Source organism: Strongylocentrotus purpuratus, unplaced genomic scaffold (genome assembly GCF_000002235.5).
Source record: "Strongylocentrotus purpuratus isolate Spur 01 unplaced genomic scaffold, Spur_5.0 spur5_scaffold_14, whole genome shotgun sequence".
Taxonomy (NCBI): Eukaryota; Metazoa; Echinodermata; class Echinoidea; order Camarodonta; family Strongylocentrotidae; genus Strongylocentrotus; species Strongylocentrotus purpuratus.
This window is the reverse complement of record NW_022145599.1, coordinates 3,672,997-3,691,983: the sequence shown is the minus strand read 5'-3', so window position 1 is coordinate 3,691,983 and position 18,987 is coordinate 3,672,997. Positions and strand designations below refer to the sequence as shown.

Below are 18,987 nucleotides of genomic sequence, written 5' to 3'. Positions count from 1 at the left end.
GCCACAATACCCTGGACAACTCGCCACAGCCTTTTCGGACAACTCGCCACACTTTTTCCCATCATGATTTCTAGATCTAAAATGAAATGATATTGTCATTTTTCATGATTTTCGTGCTTTTATAAACACAGTCATTACAAAGAATAAAGTTGATTTCCCTTGTAACAATAATATATATTGAAATTAAATTGTCATTTTTCATGATTTTCGTGCTTTTAAAAACACAGTCATTACAAAAAATAAAGTTGATTTCCCTTGTAACAATAATATACTTTTGATCTAGAGGTCTATAAAGCATTTCTCTGTCCCAGAATTTTTTTAATGGTAGAATACTGAAAGCACTGGCGTACTGATAGGGGGGGGGGGGGGGGGGTGGGCAGTTGACCCGCGAAATAAAATTGGAATGTGGTTTATTTCTAGATTTTCTGGGTTAGTTTTGTCAGAGGCGGCATTCTTGGTTGGGGGGGGGACACTGTGCCCCCACTTTTCCAGGTTCCCCTAAAGTGCCCCCTTATCCTTTGTACATGTCCTTTTCCCTTCTGATAATTTTTAATGGTAGGAATTCATGGAAGGATAGGCCTACTGGAAGCACTGGCGTACTGATGGGGAAGGGGGCAGTTGACCCGCAAAATAAAATTGAAATTTGGTTTATTTCTAGATTTTCTGGTTAGTTTCGCACTTTTGCCCACAGTCAGAGGCGGCATTCTTGGTTGGGGGGGGGCACTGTGCCTCCACTTTTTCAGGTTCCCCTAAAGTGCCCCCTTATCATTTTGTACATGTCCTTTTCCCTTCTGATAAGTGCCTACTTTTCTTTCTCAGATGTTTTAATTATAATGTTACTTATAATTACATAAAAGAACTTTTCAGTCTTTCTTCATTAAATTGTCTTTAATATTCATCATGTAATTTTTCAAATGGGACCTTCTACTTTTAGCTCGCTTGCTCGAAAATCGATATTCAGTCCATCACACCAAATTGCGAAGTACGTTGCTTAAACAATAATGTTGTTCCACGTAGAGAAATAAACAAATATTGATGTCATTCGTGGTAATGTATTCACAATCTTGACGAAGGCGTAGGCCTTTATACAAATATCTAAAAATGGTTTTTATTATTGTTGATGTGTCCCTTTGTAGGTGCCCCTTTTTCAGAAATCCAGCCATTCTTGCGATCATAGGCGCCAGAATTGGGGGCAGGGGACTCGCCCTCCTCCCAACGAAAAAGTGTGTGTGTGTGTGGGGGGGGGGGGGTGGGGGTCAAAACGAATTTCCACTCCCCCCCCCCCCCAAAAAAAAAAAAAAAAAAAAAAAAAAAACAGTATAAAGCAGTATAATTGATTACAATTTAGTAACCAAAAAGAACATACAAAAATAATAAAACCTAAATTGAATCAATTTAAAATGATATTCCATTCAAAGAATTAAATTTCATAATTAAATTTCAATTTACATGACATGGGGTGGAGATGATGAGAGGGATGGAGATGATGAGAGGGATGGAGATGATGAGAGGGATGGAGACAATGTGAGAGATGGAGATGATGAGAGGGATGGAGATGATGAGAGGGAAAGAGACAATGTGAGGGATGGAGATGATGAGAGGGATGGAGACGATGAGAGGGATGGAGACGATGAGAGGGATGGAGACAATGGGAGGGATGGAGATGATGAGAGGGATTGATGAGGGATGGAGGTGATGAGAGGGAAGGAGACAATGTTGATGATGTAAGGGATGAAGACGCTGTTGATGAGAGGGATTGGTGAGGGATTGAGACGGTGTGAGGAATGAAGATGATGAGAGGGATGGAGATGATGTGAGGGATGGAGACGGTGTGAGGGATGGAGACGGTGTAAGGGATGGAGATGGTGACAAGATGGTGAGAGGGATGGAGACGATGAGAGGGATGGAGACGGGAGGGATGGAGACGTCTCCATCCCTCTAATCATCAATATCGTCTTCATCCCTTACATCATCATCCTTGTGTTGTGGTATTGGTACGTATTATTTCATATGCAATTTACAAGGCAAAAAAAAATCTAAATAAATAAAGTTAAAACAATTAAATAAAAATGAGGACATGTTTGAAAAACACACATAATAGCAATAAACATTATTTGTTTACGACTCCAAGATACAAATTCCAACAAAACGACGTCAAGCTGACTCAAAATAACAAATGATAAGCAGGTGTAATCGTGTATTAATTTTATGCCACGTTGTGGTAATGCAATTTTGTTTTTTTATTTATTATTTATTTATAGTATGTACATATTTACAGGTACACAAGATCAGATATAAATCTGTTAACCCCCAGCCTCCCCTCCCCCCCCCCCCCCAAAAAAAAGCTGTAACATGCAGAGACCAGTACAGATGACACGCCACACCATTCCTTGTGTTGTGGTATTGGTACGTATTATTTCATATATTGAAGTTACAAGGCAAAAAAAACCTAAATAAATAAACAAAGTTAAAACAATTAAATAAAATTGAGGACATGTTTAAAAAACACACATAATAACAATAAACATTATTTTTTTACGATTCCAAGATACAAATTCCAACAATATGACGTCAAGCAGACTCATAATAACAAATGATAAGCAGGTGTAATCGTGTATTAATTTTATGCCACGTTGTGGTAAAGCAATTTTGTTTTTTATTTATTATTTATTTATAGTATACATATTTATACAGGTACACAGATATCAGTTATAAATCTGTTAACCCTCAGCCCCCCCCCCCCAAAAAAAAAAAATTGTAACATGCAGAAACCAGTACAGATGACACCACACCATTCCTTGTGTTGAGGTATTGGTACGTATTATTTCATATATGCAAGTTACAAGGCAAAAAAAAACCTAAATAAATAAACAAAGTTAGAACAATTAAATAAAAATGAGGACAAAAAAGATTAAAAAGGGCACTTATTCAAGATTATTTCAAGATTTATGAGAATGGAAAATGGACACTTATTGCAAAGGAAAATGGGAACATGCCGAAGGAAAAGGGGCACGTGTCAAAAATAAAAAAGGGCACTCGTCAGAGGTGAAAAGTGGGAAGGGGCACATTTACTAAGTAATAGGGGCACTTGTCAAAGGAAAAGGGGCACTTCTTACAAAATTAAAGGGACACTTTTCCTATGTAAAAAGGGGCACTTTTGGGGTATCTGAAAAAGTGGGGGGGGCACTGTGCCCCCCACCCCCCGGGAGGGCCGCCTCTGCCCCTGCCCCTCCATGCACCGGCACGTCATTGCAATATCATGTCTTAATTGCTTTGCTTTGTATATATCTCTTTGATTCCCAGAAAAAGGGAACAAAAAGGAGATTTTTTGGGGGTTTTTGTGGGGGGGGGGTGGTGGGGGCTGCATTATTTATACTAAAAACTTGAAGCCATTACCTTCTTTTTGTAGAATTTTTTTGAAGCAGCCCCCTCCAAAAAAAATAAGAAGGCGATTCTTCAGCTCACTTCTCTGCTTAGAGTACTAGGCTAGGCCCTTACGTTAGATCTACATGTAGCCATTTATCAGGTCTCTAACTTTTAGGAGTAAAATATAACATCCGATTATGAAAAAAGAAAAATTCCATTCCTTCATTAATCGGATATTTACTCTGAATGACTAATCTAGAATATGATAATGATGTAGCTACAGTAGATATAGATCTAGGTCTAGTTTACTCACTAACTCAAATTGGATATTCTACTCGGAATGAATAATGATAATACAGTAGATATAGATCTAGTTTGATTAGTTATACTCACACATTCACTCGATCAAATTGGGCAGTACAATCATGCAATGCAGTGCAGCGGCCCGGCACGAGTCAGTGAATTCCCCCGCCGACCCGGGCGGCGGCGCTGTACGGCTAGCTGCACACTGAGCTGAGCTGCTGCGGTAGCACTAGGCACTATATTCGACTTCTCAATAATGAAATCTGTGTCAGGAATATATAATAGACCTTCATATGAGATAAAAATGATATTTTTGCAGTGATTTACCGACAAAAACACTGCTCGAATTTCAGTGGTCTGAGTAGATACAACGCACATTTAATGTACGTGCGGCAATGCAGATTGCGAGCTGTGAGTAAATTGTCCGAAATGTCATTTTTTTGTCATTTTACCTAAAGATAAGTTATAGATTGTCTTCATTGGTATCATTTAACACAATTCCATTAAAGATTTTGGTTGGAAAGGGCATTATTAAGTCACAAAGAGCACAAACATATACACATTGGTATCTCTCGATCGATTTATCAGGTCGGGACATCTCGGCCCAGTTTTTCCAGCTGGGCCGAGTAGTCCCGTGGGCTGAGTTAGCCCGGATTCGTTTCGATTACTCGCCTTCTAATCTATTTGTATATATTTATATGTATGTTTTATTTAGCTTTGTATGTAAATCATGTTAATCTATAGAGTCTAATGTATGGTTTTTTGTAAAATTGTGATTGCTTTTTATATGCACGGCCATGCTGAAGAAAAGCCATTGTCTGAAGTAATAATAATAATAGCCTAATAGTCCACTCCAAATTTTATTAAACCGAAACGGAAATTCTTTTTGCCCAATTGATTGTGAGCCCGGCAGCCACTGAGCAGCGCCAGATCGACGTTGCTCTATCCCTTATTGTTGAACGCCAAACAAGATAGCAACAACTCCCATCTTTTAACGTCTTTAGGTATGACGCGGCCGGGGTTCGAACCCACGACCTCCCGGTTGTGAGGCGGACGCTCTACTGACTGAGCCAACACTCCGAAGTATGCCACCGTGCTAAAATAAAACAAACAAACAAACAAACATGTACATGTACATGTGGCTTTCTTGTAGGGCCTTTTTGCCATTCAAATACACTTTTAAAAAAGCACAATGGTTTGCGGCGGTTTACTGTGTCATATCCGAACAAGCCTTTGTATGTATCATAAAAAGATTTTGTTTTGTTTAATTCCATACAGATTGAGTGCTGGGAGAAAGAAGATGAAGATGATGCAATCAGGGTCAGTGGTCCTGCTGGTCCTCTTTGGAGTGATCTTAGGGATCAATGCTCAGGAAAGACCACCTTTTCCTCCTCCAGATCCAGTGTTACCAGTTGTTCCTACTCTTACAACTCCTACTGTCTACCCAGGGTTAGTCATAATTATCTCTTTTACAGGGAGGGGGGGGGGGGGGGGGGGGGAAGGGGGTTGAGAACTTCAATCAGCTGTACTTCCATTTGTGGATTAACCTGTAATGTGACGTGACACGATTTTGAAACAAGGTCCATCAGAGTCATAGACGAAGATAGAGAGCTGATTGTACTACTACTAGACCATCTCACCTGTCGCTCACAGATGTGGAGATATGGATTTGCAGTTAGATGTTAACATCTAATGAATATGGTCTTAAAATTGCACTGCATACATGTAGCATGAATAAAGGTTAAGCTCTTGCAATTGCTGCTGTATTGATAACAAGTATTAAAAAAAAATAGAAATATATATTAGTGTTTTTGTCATTTTATACATGACATCTGTCAGGATATTTTTTGAAAGATTCATGAAGCAAGCAAACTTATTTTACACACTGTTTGGAACATTCTGTGAAGACTATTAATCTGTCGAAATAACCAAGTTGTCAGAACATGTTACGTGTTTGGAATTGATTTAAAACAAATATTTGATATGTGATGTCTGATGGGTGCCATACACAAGTCATGGGTACTATGAATGTCTGAACTTGTTGATATTAGTAACACATTTTCCCCACCTTTCAAAGGAGTCTTTATCTTCAAGAGCCATGGACTCAATCAATTTTAAATGTTTCCATTGGTATTAGGGACTTTCAGATTGAGTGGACGAGAACGGCGTGAACTGATCATGCTTGTCTATGGCAAGCTGTTTTAACATTTTTTCCTATTTCTTGATATCAAGAATTACCATTGCTTTATAACAGAAAATTATTTCTTGATATCAAGAAATAGGAATAAATGTTAAAACCTTTTGCCATAGACAAGCATGATCAGTGGACGTTCACGCCGTCCTTGTCCACTCAATCTAAAATTCCCTATTATGATCACCATGGGGAGCCACTCCGGGAATGTTTGCATTTGTAGAAGTGGAATAGTGAATTGAAATGACACAATTTTTTACCCCTCAAAGCATTAAAATGCTTGGTTTCCCTTTTTGAAAGCTGGAAAATATCCATGCTCTCATGAAAAAAGTATCCTTTCTTGCTAAATTGAGTCAACTCAAGTTAGCAAGAAAAGATTTTATACTCGCCAAAGATTTTTAGGAATTTTAAAATTAAACAAGCTACTTTATTAATTTCTTGCTGTGAAAAATGCAAAATTAAACAGTAACAGCAGCAGCATCAGTAACAGATAAATTTTACCTGCTTTCTAAAAACATGCCATATTTTGTTGGGGGAAATGGAAACTAATTTTAATTGGAATGGATGATAGAAATTGAGATTTGATATAATAATATAACTTATTTAAGAAGTGTCTTTTTTGTAACTTAAACAAGATACAGCTGCCCGTTTACACGTGCCTGTTGCACATGGGTACATGTATTATATTCTGGCCCAGGATGTGATTTTTATCCCGAAATTTGTTCGATATTCCCATAAAGATATTTAAAGGGAACCTGACATCGAATGAGAATTGTTCATATCTTACTAGTAAAGAAAACTTAAATAAACCTTTTGAAGTTTATTGGAGCTTCCCAAAACTGTACCTAAGCTTCAACCCCACCATCTTTTTACCCTGTAGATCACACAAATTTTCAATATTTTCTTGAGGACACAGTCTAACTTGAACATTTTTGCTTAAATTAATTATTAACGTGTAGAAGAAGGGCATGTCAGAGCAAGCGGAAATTCCATAATGTCATGAAAATAAACCCTTAAATTTTGATTGAATTAAACCTCACTAATCCAATAAGGTGGGTTACAAAATATCATGTGTACGAGACCTTCAAAATGAATTTCTTCCATGCACGTTCGTATGCCCTCGATACAACCTTTGCTTACATACTTTTACATAATTTTAATGTTTGTGTCGGTTTTACCCCGAGGACTGATCCATTGTTTGATGGAACGGGTGGGTTCACGGGGAGGAAAAAATCTTGTTTTTTCCTGCCCATGAACGCAAATTGATCAGCAAAAAGGTCAAAGCTACTGAAATAATCTGCAGCATAAACATTCAGTGGGCTTAAAAGATTCCTGGCTAGTAGAAAAATGAAGTAAAAAGTCTAACGTGTTTAATCAAGAAATGGGAATTGATTTAGAATGGTACTAATAGTATGAAGGAAGTTTTAATTAAGTTTCCCATGTTGAAAGCGTTTTACTTACTTTCCCTCATCTTTTCCGGATAGTGTAAGATTCTCAGTTAACATTAAAAATGGAATGTTTAATTGTTGAATTGAATTGAATTATATTGATAAGTATTCTTCATAGTCTCAGCTACAAGCTGGTGCATTTGAATTTACAGAAGAAAATTGTTTTTGTTTTTGGGTTGACTGTCCTCATCCTTGTAACAAAGTATTCAAAATGAATGTACATGTACATGTTATGGGCTTTTTGTTTGTTTTCTTGTTTTTTATATGACATGTGCAATTGCAGACAATAATCACTGTATCAATAAATAATTGTTGACAGTCTGTTACACCAGCAGTTCCTGTAATGAGAGTCCCAAATAGGCCAATAAAATTGGTTTTGCTGCTCCTCAGATGATGTTATGTTTCACAAATCTATTCAAAATCAAAAGTAACAAAACATTTCTTGTACATTTAAAGGGAAAGTCCACCCCCAAAATAAGTTTGTTTCGATAGAGGCAGAATAATAAGAAAATCAGGTGAGTGAAAGTTTGAGCAAATTCTGAATGAAAATAAGAAAGTAATGAATTATTGAAGTTGTGATCAATCAAATACAAATTGGCGACTCTGTGACTTATCATACGAGCTCTCCTTCATTTGCTTTGTGCATAATATTCCATAAAATCATGTTTTCTTCGTTATTGATGACAAAATATATATTTGTTCCTTGCAGGGGGAGTATAGAAACATATTTGCAATTATTATATTTAGGGTGCATGTATGGTTGAAATTTTTCTTGAGGGAAAATGAAAATTTTAGATTTTTTTAGTACTGAGCAAATGGAAGTTGAGCTTGCATGATACGTCATAGAGTTGCCAATTTGTGTTTGATTGATCACAACTTCAAAAATCCTAACTTCCTTATTTTTAATCGGAATTTGCTCAAACTTTCACTGACTTGTTTCTCTCATTTTTCTACTCCTATTAAAACTAACTTAATTTCAGGGTGGACTTCCCCTTTAACATTTGAAATTCGTGGATCACACAATGTAAGAATGTCAAAGTGTTTATTACATGATTTAAAAAAAGCTAGGGTGACCCTACCAGAAGAAAATTTGAAATTAGAAAATAAAATAAGAAGGTAACAGCATCAAGTGCTAGCTACTGCATTGTTCTGTGGCAGTTTAGAGATCAACTTCAACCAGCTCATAAAAGGGCTCTCAACATCTCAAGGATAAAAATATATATTTGTTGGCCTGTCATTATTTATGAGTTGTCCTTCCGTTTGCTTTCCTGGAATTCATATGAGTAGAATCCGCCAGTGCTAGTAAAACATCTGTTTGCTATTAAAGTATGCATACAGCTCTCTTATTCTATTAATCCATACTGTGGACAAATTTGTAAACATACCCCCAAAAATGAAAAATATGATGTTTTTATACAGAACTGTTTCATTGGTATTACCTTGAACAAAGCAAAGACAAAAGGTTAACAAGATTTCTAACTCATCTAATGGCCAACTTTATCTAATTTCATCTTTTTTTAACCATGTTTATAGTAGTGTAAGCACAATTGTATCTAAGTATATTATGTAGCTCATTGTAAGCGCCTTGAGCACCCTCTGGGTGGATATGTTGCGCGTTATAAATGTCTGTATTATTATGATTATTATTAAAAAATATGAGAAAAACATCAGCAAATGCTTTTGTTTAACTACAGCGCCCTGGGAATGTGGATGGATAGATCCTTGTGCTTTTGATCGAGGTCCCAGGATGACTTGCATGGCAAGCATTAGGATGTATTGACAGTCAGTGAACAATGTCAACTTACATTTGTAAAGCAGTCAGATTCTTTTGTCATTCTCCACCCATCCCTGTCGATTGACGTACTTTTTGGGTCACTGTAGTAGGTACAGTACTTGCATTATACATGTAGAGTGAAACCAAAAAAGACTACTCAAAGGAGACAATAAAGATAGTATTAAAAAAAAATATAGAGTCTACATATATATAGGGTGCGTTCAAGCAATTTTTCAAAGCTAGAATCACAAACATGAATCACAAATCAGAATGCCATTACAAAGCAAGGTCACTGCTGGAAAGCGTTTTCCGTTTACGCTGATTCTCGCTCATTTCGAGCCCAACCACTGCGCATCACACTGCGCAGTTTGACCCAGGCAGTACAGGTCAACTTCGGCGCGCGCTTTCTGGAATTGTTTACGGCCGACTGTCGACTGCTGTTTTGAGCATAAATCGCAATAATAAAACAAAGAATGTGAAGGTGATAGAAGGAAGAAACAAAGAATAACATAAGGAAAGACAGAAAGAGCATGTGATAGAATTATCAAAACAAAGAATAACATAAAAGAAGGTGATAGAAGAAAGACACAAAGAATAACATAAGGAAAGACAGAAAGAGAAAGTCGATAGAATGGTTAAAACAAAGAATAACATAAGAGAAAGTGATAAAATGATGGAAACAAAGAATAACATAAGGAAAGATAGAAAGAGAAAGTGATAGAATGATTAAAACAAAGAATAACATAAGAGAAAGTGATAGAATGATGAAAACAAAGAATAACATAAGAGAAAGGTAATATAAGGAAGAAACAAAGAATATAAACATAATTAAAGATTAAAAGAGAAAATAAGAATAACATAAGAGAAGGTGATAGAAGGAAGAAACAAAGAATAACATAATGAATACAGAAAGAGAATGTGATAGAATTAGTCCAATGGCTTCTATTGGTAAATCAATAATGATAAATCAAAATCGATTTTAGCAACTGTCCATCAAAAAACAAAGAATTACATAAGAAAAGGTGATATAAGGAAAAACAAAGAATAACATAAGAATAGAAGGAAGAAACAAAGAATAACATAAGAGAAAGTGGTAGAAGGAAGAAACAAAGAATAACATAAAGAAAGACAGAAAGAGAAAGTGATAGAATGATTAAAAAAAAGTATAACATAAGGAAGACAGAAAGCGATAGAATGATTAAAACAAAGAATAAAATAAGAGAAAGTGATTATGAAAAACAAAGAATAACATAAGAGAAGGTTATAGAAGGAAGAAACAAAGAATAACATAATGAAATACAGAAAGAGAAAGTGATACAATGCTTAAAACAAAGAATTACATGAGAAAAGGTGATCAAAGGAAAAAACAAAGAATAGCATAAGAATAGAAGGAAGAAACAAAGACCCCGTTCTCACTCACTTTGAAAGTGGTCTTAATTAGACCGCTCCAGACCGCTCCAGAGGAAAGGGTCTTGAGAAACGGTTTGCGAGCGTTCACACTCCAAGCAGTTTTTATGGCTCAAACCGCTCCACGAGTCAAAGTGGTCTTGTTGCTATGGCAGCTCAGGTAGGCGGGTCAATTTTTTCGCGCGCGGAATACAAACCGTATGTACCGTACTACATGTTTCGCACGGAACGTCACTAGCTCACTTCCGCTCAAAGTACGCTTTCCGTTCACATTGCACGTTAGAGCGCTCTGGAGCGCTCTTAATAAGACCCGCTCCTCAAGACCACTTCGGAAGGTGGACATCTGGAGCGGTCCAGAAGTCCGTTTCCTGGACCACTTTGAGCGTTCTCACTCACCTAAGAACTGCTCCTGAGGAGCGGGTCTTAGTTAGAGCGCTCCAGAGCGCTCCAACGAAGTGAGTGAGAACGGGGTCTAAGAATAACAAAAGAGAAAGTGATAGATTTATAAAAACAAACAATAAGATAAGAGAAGGTGATAGAAGGAAAAAACAAAGAATAACATAAGAATAGAAGGAAGAAACAAAGAATAACATAAGGAAAGACAGAAAGAGAAATGATGGAAGTAAAACAAGGAATAACATAACGGAACAGGCCACAATAAAGAGCATGATATAGTGAACGTAAATTACATGGAAAGCAGGCACGCTGTTTTTGCCCAAACCGGAACAGGCGTAGAATCATGATTAAGATCTCCGTTCACTCAATCAAACTTTAGCGACCATGATTCTGCAGAATCATGAAACAAAACGCATCTTTTTCAGAGTTGCATGTTTGTGTTTTAAACATGTTTATTTTTACGACCGACAAAAAAATTGCTTGAACTAAACGTGTTTTAAACTAAACGTCTTTAAAAATTGTGATTCTAGGGTGAAAAAGTGTCAATTGAATGCACCCATAGACAGGACATGTAGTTGCTAAAGCAGGTTTGACAAATTGCGTCTGGTAAAAAAACATAATCACATGAAACTACTTTGAACAGTAAATATTGTTTTGAGTGTGTTCAAGCCTCGATCATGTATAAAATTACAATTGTCTTCAGCTGTGAGATTTGATATGCTTATCTGAGTGAAACTGAAATACAATGGCATTCAAGCTCACTTAAAACTTATTAAATTAGGTTTTAATGAGCTATTTAAACAAATTGAATGATATTTGTTAGTCAAGTTTTGTCATAAATTTGTTTTATGAAGATAAAATGGAAAGTGGTGAGAGTGAAAGTAATTGAAAGACCCTAAAAGCTGAGTCATATGTACTTTTAGCATACATGTACATGTACATCAGCATTATAAGTATTGTTTTAAGAGACATTTTGTACAGTTTACACTTTACAGTATATGTTTAGATCATTAATTTCTATGCTACATGTATGTACAGTCAAACCTGCTTTAGTGACCACCAGTCTACAAAGACCACCTGTTTACAAAGGCCACATTTGTTGTTTCCCTTCAAAATGGATTCTCATTGAATCATGTACTAAAGTGACCTGTCTACAAAGACCACCTGTCTACAAAGGCCACTTTTTGTGTTTCCCTTGGGCGGTTGCTTTAGACAGGTTTGTCTGTACAGTGTAAATGTATTTCAGGTTTTTTTTAATCAGGCTATAAAATTTATTTTGTATTTTACTTCAATTTTCAAATATAAATTGCAGATCCTATGAATCTGTGAATATGTGTTTTTGATACTAATTAGTTCTATGAATGGCAGTGCAATAGGTAGAACAGGATATTAGCCATTGCCAATCACTATTTGACAAATTTTATTATTAAGTCCACTTGTCGTGATCGATGAGTATTCTTTCCTGTACCAATCACCGGTACCATGGATCCTGTATTCATGAATCATAATGTAATGTTGTGATTGTACCCTGCGGGATTTACATGTTTACAAGGTGTTTTTGATTACCCCCTCCCCCTGATTCCTATAGTGACTCATAAATATTAGACCTACATGTTCAATACGTGTCTATAGGACGTTATATACACTCCTTTTTTGGAAGGAGATCTGACTTTATAATATATTATGCAATCATGCATGGGTCCTTTGTTTACATTTTGTCATTTTTTGAGTCCACAATTGGACTTTTGGCACCCATATGTCCCGGGCACTTGTTAATGTGAAGCACTACAATCACTGATACAGTATAGGACCCATTGTAATGGTAGGGCAATTAGTACTTCAAATGATTGGACCCATCACCAATGGTATGTAGGACCTGTAAGAAACCATTTACGCAGTTACAGGAAATTCACAGATGTACATGTAGGCCTTCTTTCGTTCAAGTGTATTACCGCTAAGTGATTGCTTTGTATAAAAACCAACAATAGCGTTCTCAGGTACCCTGACCTACATATACGATGTAGGCGTTCATGTACAGTGGTCACCCAAACCATGAAGGTCAGAATTGTTTTGTTGTTGACCTTTGCCTGACAAATTAGGTGAATTGATGTAGAACTCAGTGCTTTTTCTTCTTTTCATACACATATAGATAGATATATACAGCATACTGTGTGAAACAGATGATTCAAGGCTGGCATAATGATTTCATTGAATAGAAAATGTTATTTCAGAAAACATTTTTTTTGTAAGATGAAGAAAAACAGATGTCTCTGAGAAGAACTTAAACACTGTCATGGCCACTGTACATCACATGGCACGCATTTAGTTCTACAAAAAAAAACAATGGGAAACTCTTAGAAACCGTGATAAAAACAGAACTTTAAAGGTAAAGACCAGTATTGGCAACGCCCCAATTTCAAAAAATGAAATGGAAGCTCTCATTACCAATCATGTGAAAGAATATGTTTTGACTAATACATGATGATAAAAAATTTGCCGGGAAACCGCCTACTAATTCATATATTTGGTAAATTTATTTCTCTCATGGTCTGGTGAGAGAGATAGGGTAGTCCCATATACATCTTTCTGTGTATAGTGCTTGTAACTTTACGAAGAATGAGCCAAATTTCTTATCATTTTGATGATTCCAGAACCTTGCAGATGCTAGATGCTAGATGATCGACCTTTTCTGATCGATTCCACAACGTTTCTTTCACAATGCAATCGCATGACCATTACTGGTCTTTACCTTTAATACAATGTTACTGAAGCCATACAAACACATTACATGTATAATTTGTAGAACAATTTTGACTGAATATTAGATTTATTGTTGTCCAAAATACCTCCTTTTTATCTTTCTCACTTCTCAAATGTCTCCATTCTATCTCATCCACCATCTTCATCTTCTTCACAAATTCCTGTTTGTTTCTTGCTTGCTCCTTATCATTTGTTTGACCTTTCTTATTCCTTCATGTAGATAATTTCATCACTTCAATCAAGGGCCAATCTGTCCTCTCTTTTTCACAAATGTAGGACTTTTTTCCACTGTTGTTTTCCTTGATTATTTATGTTCTCACCTGGCCTGGCCTGGCCCATCCCTTTTTGCCCACCCTGACCCTGCTCTATATAATATCTTTACTATCACTTGTCATTTTAACACCTACTCTGAAGTAGAAAACTTGATCTGTACTGCTGGTATGAAACTTGAACTTTACTCGATCTTCTGGATCTAGATATCCAAAGAGCCTTCAAGGTCAGAACTTTCATTTATGTCACAATTAGGATTGTAGAGCCTGGCTAATGGGTGAGAGCAAATATTACAAAAGAAGGACGTATTTCTCTTAGGACTGCTTCTCCTGAGGGAGAAAAATTGTTCATTTGACTGAATTTGAATTTGACATCAATTTGACACTAAAGAGCAATATCACTAATAACTGAATTTGACTCCTGCAAGTACAAAGAACAGATTGATGTTTCCATAGCAACAGAGTCAGACTGCATACGTGTACATGTAATTATCAACATATTTTTTTAATGAAAATTTTTCTTGGATGTAAATCCAACATAAGATTTCTTGTAGGATACTAAATCCCATGGCTCAGATCACTGTGATATTTTCAAGCAGATAATGGTCGCAGCGCAGCTTTTTTGAAATTGAAGTCAGAGTCTACAGGTTTGATAACTGTTAAACATTCAATACTGAACACCTTAGATTTTTTGAAATCATACTACTGAGTACTGACAGTAAATAACATCCATGCTATCTACACTGTACACTGAGCTTGCACAAAACACAACCCACTCAAATTAATGCTGGTCGCTGGTTTGAGCAATTCCATGAAATAACTTGCCATAGGTAACCAAATCATTTCATAATTCATATTTCATTACCCGTGGACAGTGACATGCACTATAGGATGATCCCTGACTAAAAGCAAGGATTAAAGAGTCTTCCTGTTTTTACAGGAAACCATGGGGGCGGGTGGGGGGGGGGGGGGCGACGCAGTGACAAAACATCTAAGCTCAGTGTTTGGATGATAGATCAAAAGATCTGTCTTTCGTAGGAATCGACTTGTTACTGACTGGGTTGATACATCAGCATGCCAGTCATAACATATGGCAAGATCTTCATTTTTAGTTAGATTTCTCAGCAATGGGCGATTAGTCACATCTGACTGGCAGAAATTGAGAAGGTCATCAATTTATGAAGACCCAAAGACTGAATCACCATAATACTAGGTTCATGCTCACCAAAGTACTGTACATGTACATGTACATGGCATTTGCAAATGAGCACAGATTATCATACATGTATATGCCAGCGCAGCCTGCAAACTCCACGGCCCAAATTCACAAAGGAGCTCGTCGACAAACCGAGGTTTATGTACGTCATATGATGCGTTATGACGCGGTTTTTTACAAACCTGGTTTGTAAATAACAAAAGGAGGTTTGTCGAGACAAAAGGAGGTAGCCTCCTTTGTGAATTCGGGCCAATGCCTTGCATAACTAGGGTCTAAGTGTATTTAAGTAGGCTATTAATTGTGGACAACTGCAAGTGAAATGGAAAGAGGAATGCAGGCCACACCCGGCCACCAACTGTATTGATGCATTGTACTATTAGGAAGGAAAAGTAAACCAGGCAGGTGAATCTATATTTAGGGCACAGTCACATCTCACATGGGGGCCCCCAGTTATATTTTTAAGGTCTGTAATGAGGCTCCTGGATAAATTAGAAAATTTTGTGTGACCACTGTTAAAACATTTTAGAGGCCCAGGGGATGAAATTCCTCCACCGATTTCGATATATCAAGATGGGGGGGAAAAAAAATATAGTTAAACTTTTAGAACATCATTAATTGTACACCTAGCATTGACCTCACAACCTTATGGCAGTATTTTTCTCTCATCTGAACAATGTTATAGAGTCCCTTTAAGCAAGACGTGGTTACAAATATTTCTCAAATTTAGAATTTAAATGCAAGGAAAATGTGTCATTTTACGTAAATATAGTTTTCTGCGGAAAGGGGGCACGCCCCCCCCCCTTTTAATCCAGCCAGAGGCGTTGCCCCTGGACCCCCATTTAATCTTCCTCCTATTTTGGGAATTTTTCTGTCTCATCCCTAGGTCCATGTCCATGTGTCTGTGGTACAGGTACTATTGAAACCTAGTATACAATGAGTGACGAGAGTCGGAAGTTTCCCATTATCTGTCCGTTTATTTTTTTCCCAATTTCTCTTTATTAGTTCTTTATTAGTTCTGCTTCTTGCTAAGCCAAACCGGGCGCTATAAGGGCTACAAACTTAATACAATACATTGACTGGAAGGGGTCAGTAACCTATATAGCTTGGACTTGCTCTTGCCTTCTTGTATTAGAGTGTGAGATCATAATAAATAATAATACTCAATTCAATTCAATTCCATGTTCAATCATTACATTTTTTTGCAGACAATACATAATTCTTGCTGCTAACACGATCCGCCCTGGGATGCCTCTCACCCTGAGTGTGACCATCTTTGAGACCCAGGGAGGTGCTCCTGTGTCTCTGGAGGCAGCTATCATCAGGGATAATGTGGTTGCGGTATCTACCACGGCAATCCTCCAAACGGGAACCAATCAAGTCACCTTACAGGTGGGTGAAATCACAGGAGATTTATACTAAACTTGTTAACTGCTGAATTCTCCTACTCTCATTGACTCAATATGGGAACCAACCGGTTCTGGTAATTAGTGGGTTAATGGAATTTTGTGAAGAAACGTTTTATGGTTGTTCTGATGGTAGTGATGATATCATCAGGGATAAATATGTTAGAAGTATTGTCTATGACCACTCTGCGAAAATGGACTATCAAATTACATAACGTGAGAAGAAGGTTGTGATGACATAACTATTTGGGCTGTTGTTGGTCTGATGTTGCAATATCATCAGGGATTATGATGTAAAGGTTATCTGCTACAGCAACTTTACAAACAGGAAGCAATCAAGTCACATTACACATGAGTACTCGAAGGTTGTGATGAAATGTTTCTGTTATGCTGGTGTGATCGTGCTGTTGATATGATCTGAGATAGTATTTTAGAGACTGCTACATACTGTATGGCCATATTAGGAACAGAAACCAGCCAAATCACTTGGCATAGGATTGATTTGAATCTGTGACCCTGGAGTACAAAGCTTAGCAATATGCCATTTTCATACTGTAATCTATTCAATGCACAAATGTTTGTTACGTGCCTCATTAAAAATTATTTCATTCACCTGTTATGAATAATCGTACTTCAATAGTTCAAATGGGAATACATACTTTATGTGTTGTTAGGTAGGACAAGTCATAATTTTTGTCCCACCTAGCAACAATTTGTGTACAGTGTATACAATTCCTATTCTGACTATTGAAATGCAATTATGCATAACGGGTGAATGAAATAATTGGAAGGAGGCACTCAACAAAGAGTTGTGTATTCAATGTGATCATAACAGAAAATGGCCTATTGATTGCACAAATTATTGATCATTTGTAGAATCAATTGATTGTTCATCATAGTTGATTGCAAAATATTTATCAATTGCTAACTTAACTTTGTGTTATGAGGCCTTGCTGTTTGTATACAACATTATCAGAGAGGAAACATTAGAGATCATGCGCACATTAGTACTCCACAAATTAATATCCTAATATTACCTCGGTAATCTCAACTAATCTTTTAAGAACAAGGTTTTACCAAAGTCTGTAATAAAGGATTATGGGATGAACAGTAGCCCAAAGCTATATCAATTATCATTTAGTTCAAACATTTTTCTGACTATTGTGCAATCATGAATTACAATTATTTGCCCCTCTAAATAGGTCTAAAACATATTAACTTTTCCGTCCAGATATAAGTTGATATTAATGATATTTTCAATTTAATCTGGGACTGGGACTGACAAGTCCATGCTTTAAAGTGCGGGTTCAAAGAAAATCACAAATATGGCAAATAACGTATCACTAGAAACTGGTAAACTAATAGATGGCGATCGTACAAGTTTTAGGTCAACTACATATCGGGTGATTTATAAAAATACAAATAAAACCACCTCCATTTAAGCGTTTTGTAATTGATAATAATCATTACTTCGAATGTTTCCAAGCATTGAATTTGATAACCTTGTCCAATCAAAGTTTCACCTTTGCAATAATGACAATAAAGTTAGTTTTTAAAATCAATGAACCTTCTCTTTAAATGTTCACTAATGAATGGATATATCCAGTAGTACAGTCATTTCAAATGACTGTGATCATGTTACATAAGATAATTATTTTCCCCCTGTATACATGAACTATCTTTGCTGAAAAGTTCAAGAGCCCCTTGTTGTTTTATGACAAGTACATTGCACATCCTACTGAAGTTTATTTGAAATGAGCTTTTGTGAAGTGGAAAAAATAGATTTATGAAAAATTCCCTGTGTAATGGTTCTCATTGCCGGTTGCCCTCAGAACACAACTTTTATCAGCAGATAAAAATCTGTTTTTATTCAGCTGTGAAGCTTATTGAATCCCAAATCTACACTGGAATTTTTTTTTTTAAAGTGTACACTACGTTTTAATGTAGTGAAGATTTCATCAAATAAATATTTAATATAAAGTTATCTTTTATAAAGTATATCAAAACGAACGTAAATTTAATTTGTCTTAAAGATGATATGCTATTTGAATCATACCATTCATGCATGAGTGAGCATAGAGGCTCTGAAAGAAAATTGCAAAAATAGGGCATTAATTACGCCAGTCCAACATTGATGAGCATTGGAGGTATCCAATGGCTTGGCTATATATATGGCTTGTCCAATCAACGATCTTGGATGGAAAGGAGAGGCATTTTGACTTTGCTTGTCAAAACCATGCAGTGGGGTACAAATACATGAATGCTGTTTGCCTACTTTTCTTCTAATTCTAGAAGTAAACTGTGTAGAAAAAAGTGGTCTCTCAGTCACTTTAAAGTTTCTCACGGCCTTTTCATGAAAAAGTGAGGAAACTGTAAAGAGAAACCTGTTTCCTTATCTCATAATGTACATGTTGGAAGAACACTTGAGATTCATTTGTGTTTGTGGAACAAACA

At 36.5% G+C, this 18,987-nt stretch overlaps 1 protein-coding gene and 1 long non-coding RNA gene across 6 annotated transcripts in view; one reads left to right on the top strand and one right to left on the bottom strand.

Annotated features, from left to right (window-relative positions):
• LOC579544 (CD109 antigen) overlaps window positions 1–18,987 on the top strand; it is a 66,271-nt gene that overhangs the window by 2,336 nt on the left and 44,948 nt on the right. For all 5 annotated transcript variants that reach the window (XM_030983994.1, XM_030983995.1, XM_030983997.1 and 2 more), the window contains exons 2-3: window positions 4,948–5,118; window positions 16,336–16,519. In XM_030983994.1, the coding sequence (XP_030839854.1) occupies window positions 4,970–5,118; window positions 16,336–16,519 (333 nt within the window). In that variant the 5' untranslated portion in view covers window positions 4,948–4,969. The remainder of the gene's footprint in view (window positions 1–4,947; window positions 5,119–16,335; window positions 16,520–18,987) is intronic.
• LOC115923434 lies at window positions 13,140–13,721 on the bottom strand. Its single transcript, XR_004063878.1, has 2 exons — window positions 13,635–13,721; window positions 13,140–13,263 (listed from the first exon to the last, which is right to left on the bottom strand). It is a non-coding gene; the product is annotated as an uncharacterized LOC115923434 (long non-coding RNA).